The following is a 3,745-nucleotide window of genomic DNA, read 5'->3' as shown; positions in this document are numbered from 1 at the left end:
AGGGGCGGAAACCACAGGGCGGAAAAGGGTACAAAGGCAGCGGGCCGCGGGCAAGGCCCCCACCGCAGACCATGGCTCTGTTCCTGCTGACCCTGGGGCTGAGCCTGGTCTCTGCCCAGGAGCTCAACCCCCGAGCCGTCGTGCAGAAGAACTACGACATGGCCAAGGTGGGTCTGCGGCCCGGGGCTGGGCCCCCCCCGGGGCAGGGCTGCAGGGCGGCTGTCCTCCCTTCATCCAGGGTCTCTGCCCTGTGACCAGGGTGCTGCTCCTGGGGGCCTGCCCCTCCTCCCCCCGCTGACGGCCAGGGTGGGTCCCGGGGGCCACGGAGTGTCCCCGGGAGGGCAGGGGGGTCTCTGGGAAGATGGGGGTGTCCTCGGGAGGGAAGGGGTGTCCCCGGGAGGGCAGGGGGGTCTCTGGGAGGCTGGGGGGGGTCCCCGGGAGGGCAGGGGGGTCTCTGGGAAGCTGGGGATGTCTCTGGGAAGATGGGGGTGTCCCCGGGAGGGCAGGGGTGTCCCCGGGAGGGCAGGGGGGACCTAGTTGGGAGCCATGCAGCCAAGGGCCGAAGGAAGGAGGCACCAAGAAGCCCCGGCCGTACCACACGGGCTCCTCATCCATCGGTGGGGCGTTTTCTGCAGGTTTCAGGGACCTGGTATTCGGTCTCCACGGCCTCGGATGACATGAAGCGGATCGAGGAAAACGGGGACCTGAGGCTCTTCATACAGAATATCGAGAGCTTGCAAGATGGGGGTCTGAGGCTCCGCTTCCACTTCATGTGCGTGCTCACCCGACCGGCCGCGCCCGGAGCGTGGGGAGGGCAGGCTGCGCCCCGGGCCGGGTGGGGGCTGAGGGAGGCCGCCCCGCTCACGCCTAGCCGGTGTGCAGGTTGCACGGGGAGTGCGAGCACGTGGCCGTGGTCTGCGAGAGGGCAGAGAAGGACGGGGAGTACACCATCCACTGTAAGTGGGGGCGGGTTCTGCCCCGTCTGGTGGCAAATGCCTCGGCCCCTGCCCGGGACCCCAGGGGGGCAGGTGCTCCAGCCTGGAGCTTGGGGGAGGGGCCCCCGTTATGCCCAGAGACCTCCGCTGGAGGGGCACCACGCCACCCCCCACGGGCCACTGGCCCACTGCCCACACCCACGGCCACTCGGCACCCGGCCCATAACGCGTGCGGGTGCCGGTGGGGGGCAGGGTGGCTCTGAGCCCCGTGTCCACACAGATGAGGGGGACAATACGGTGCTGCTCTTGGAGACGGACTACAGACTGTACATCACCTTCTATCTCCGGAACATCCGGAACGGGACAGAGACCACCGTGCTGGCGCTCTATGGTACCGCCTCCTGAGCCTTCCCGTCTGCCCCGCGGGGACCACTCCTCGGCAGACAGGCCCTGCCCTGGGGGGGGGTCTGGCCGCACGCCGAGCTTCCCACTGCCAGAGCACGCAGGGTCAGGTCACATCATGGGGGCGGGGCGCCCAGGTCCGGGCCTCCGAGCCGTGTCTGCGCCCCCAGCTCGCACGGCCCGTCTCTGCTCCGGGCACCTCTCTTCGGCCTCAGCACTGCCTGAGTCCGCCTGGGACCGTCCCAAGTGAGCAGTGAGGGACTCCCGCCCCTGCCGCTCTGTCCTCAGGCCGGGTGCTGGACCTGGGTCCCAGCTTCCTGGACAGATTCGAAAGCATCTGCAGAAAGCACGGGCTGGGTCCGCAGAACATCGTCAGCCTCAGCCACCAAGGTGAGCCTCCCCGCCTTCTGCGCCAGCGGCCCTGGGCTGGGAGATGTGCGGCAGGAGTGTTCCGGAGCATCCCGGGGCCGCAGGGCTGGGGGCTGGGGGTCCCGAGAGGCCTTGTCTGAGAGCCCGGCTCTGTCTTCTCAGACACCTGCTTCAAATACAGAAAGTAGAGGAGCCCCTCCGGCCTGGCAGTGCGTGAGCTTGGTCTCAGGGCGGGCACGGGGCCGGGGCGGCACTGGGCGCCGTGGGAGGGGGCTGGGTGCAGGAGGGGGGGCCTCTTCCCCAGACCCACCCCTCACCCTGTCTGCGGGGTCTCCCTGCCAAGGGGTGGGAAGCCTTCTGGGGCGAAGCCCACGCCGTGTCAGTGTCCTGAGGCCGCTGTAACAGATGACCACAGACTGGGGGCTTAGAGCCACAGAGCTCATTCCTCCCAGCGTGGAGGCCAGAAGCCCCAGATCCAGGCGGGGCCTCGCTCCCAGGGAGGCTCCGGTGGGAGGGTCCTTCCTGCCTCTTCCAGCCTCGGGGGGTCCCGGCCTCCCTCCAGCCTCTGCCTCCATGTTCGTTTTTTTAGTTTATTTATTTGTTTTGAGAGAGAGAGAGAGCGAAAGAGAGCAGGGGAGGATTAGAGAGAGAAGGAGAGAGAGAGTCCCAAGCAGGCTCCTCGCTGTCGATGCAGAGCCTGACACGGGGCTGGATCTCACGACCCTGGGATCATCACCTGAGCCAAAATCCTGAGTCGGACGCGCAGCCGACTGAGCCCCCCGGGCGCCCCGTGCCTCCACGTTTGCAGGGCTTCTCCTCTGTGTCTGTGTCTCTCCTCTTCTGTCTCTGAGAAGGTCATTTGTCATTGCATTTAGAACCACTGGATAACCCGGGATGGCCTCCTTGCAAGATCCTTACCTTAATCACGTCCACAAAGACCCTTTTCCCAAATAAGGTCACACTCAGAAGTTCTGGACACTGGGATTGGAACACGGACATACTTGGGGGACCCCACTCAGCCCACAGTTTCCTCCTCTGGGCCGTCCTTTCTCCAGGGCCGGCCACGTCCCAGTGCAGGTCACCCCACCCTTCCCAGGGCTGGTCCCCCCGAGGCGCCTCATCTGGGGAGCGAGGGCCCTGAGGCGCCTTGGTTAGGGGTGTCGGGTGGAAGGTTCCCCAGCGGAGAGGGACAGGCGCTGACAGTCATCCCTCAGAGCTCATTAGTTGTCCCGCTGGGACACACACCCCATGCTTGGTGGATACGCAAAGTCCCCACTAATCCGTGGTTATTCCGTGGACTACGAGCAGTGGCCCGGTGGGCATTCACCTGAGAACTTGGGAAATTCGCACGCACGACCTGGACACAGATGTCCGTGGCAGCCCTGTGCACCGGCTCCCGCCTGGAATCCGCCCGGCGGCCACCCCCAGCAGATGAACAGCTGAACAAACCCACGTGCATGGGACATGGCTCCGTGGGCACAGGAGCAAGCTGGGCGGCCTCGAGGCTGTGGTGTCGGGAGGAGGCTGGCAACCCCAGAAGGAATCCCTTCCAGATTCTGTTTGTAGAATAGTCTCAAAATGTCAAAACTACAGGAACGGAAAAAGGCTCTGTGACCTTCAGGGGTGAGGGGTGGGGAGGGGGCGAGACGGCAGTGGGTGTGGCTGAAAGGGGCGACAGGAGGGCCCCCCCTGAATCTGAACTGTGGTGGGGCATGTGGGCCCCCGCATGGGCCAGGGAAAAGCACAGAACTGAGCGCACAGCCCACACTCTCCCCTCCATGCGCGTGAGCACGTCTGGGGAGGGGTGCAGGAGGCGCAGAGCGCAGGATGGTGGCGTGGGGAGGACGGGGCCGGGCACCAGGGGCCCCTTGAATCTGATCTCACAGCTGACAGTCTACGGTTGACTCCAAATAAAAGGTGGAAAAGAGAAAGCGTCTGTCCTTCTCTCCAAGTCAGCCCAGAAAACGCTACCAGGCTCCTTCTGCATTGTCCCTGCCCTGGGGCCCAGCCCAGGCCCCCCCACCCTCCGTGTCCCCTGG

At 65.7% G+C, this 3,745-nt stretch overlaps 1 protein-coding gene across 1 annotated transcript in view; it reads left to right on the top strand.

Moving 5' to 3' along the window:
- The first annotated feature begins 71 nt into the window (after positions 1-71).
- Positions 72-3,745, top strand: part of LCN9 (lipocalin 9) — a 9,263-nt gene continuing 5,589 nt past the window's right edge. The window contains exons 1-5 of the mRNA XM_077753236.1: positions 72-167; positions 636-772; positions 883-956; positions 1,216-1,326; positions 1,626-1,727. Coding sequence (XP_077609362.1) covers positions 72-167; positions 636-772; positions 883-956; positions 1,216-1,326; positions 1,626-1,727 — 520 coding nt within the window. The remainder of the gene's footprint in view (positions 168-635; positions 773-882; positions 957-1,215; positions 1,327-1,625; positions 1,728-3,745) is intronic.

The sequence above is a fragment of the Crocuta crocuta genome, unplaced genomic scaffold, assembly GCF_008692635.1.
Source record: "Crocuta crocuta isolate KB4526 unplaced genomic scaffold, BGI_CrCroc_1.0 scaffold971, whole genome shotgun sequence".
NCBI lineage: Eukaryota > Metazoa > Chordata > Mammalia > Carnivora > Hyaenidae > Crocuta > Crocuta crocuta.
This window is presented reverse-complemented; position numbering and strand designations above follow the sequence as displayed.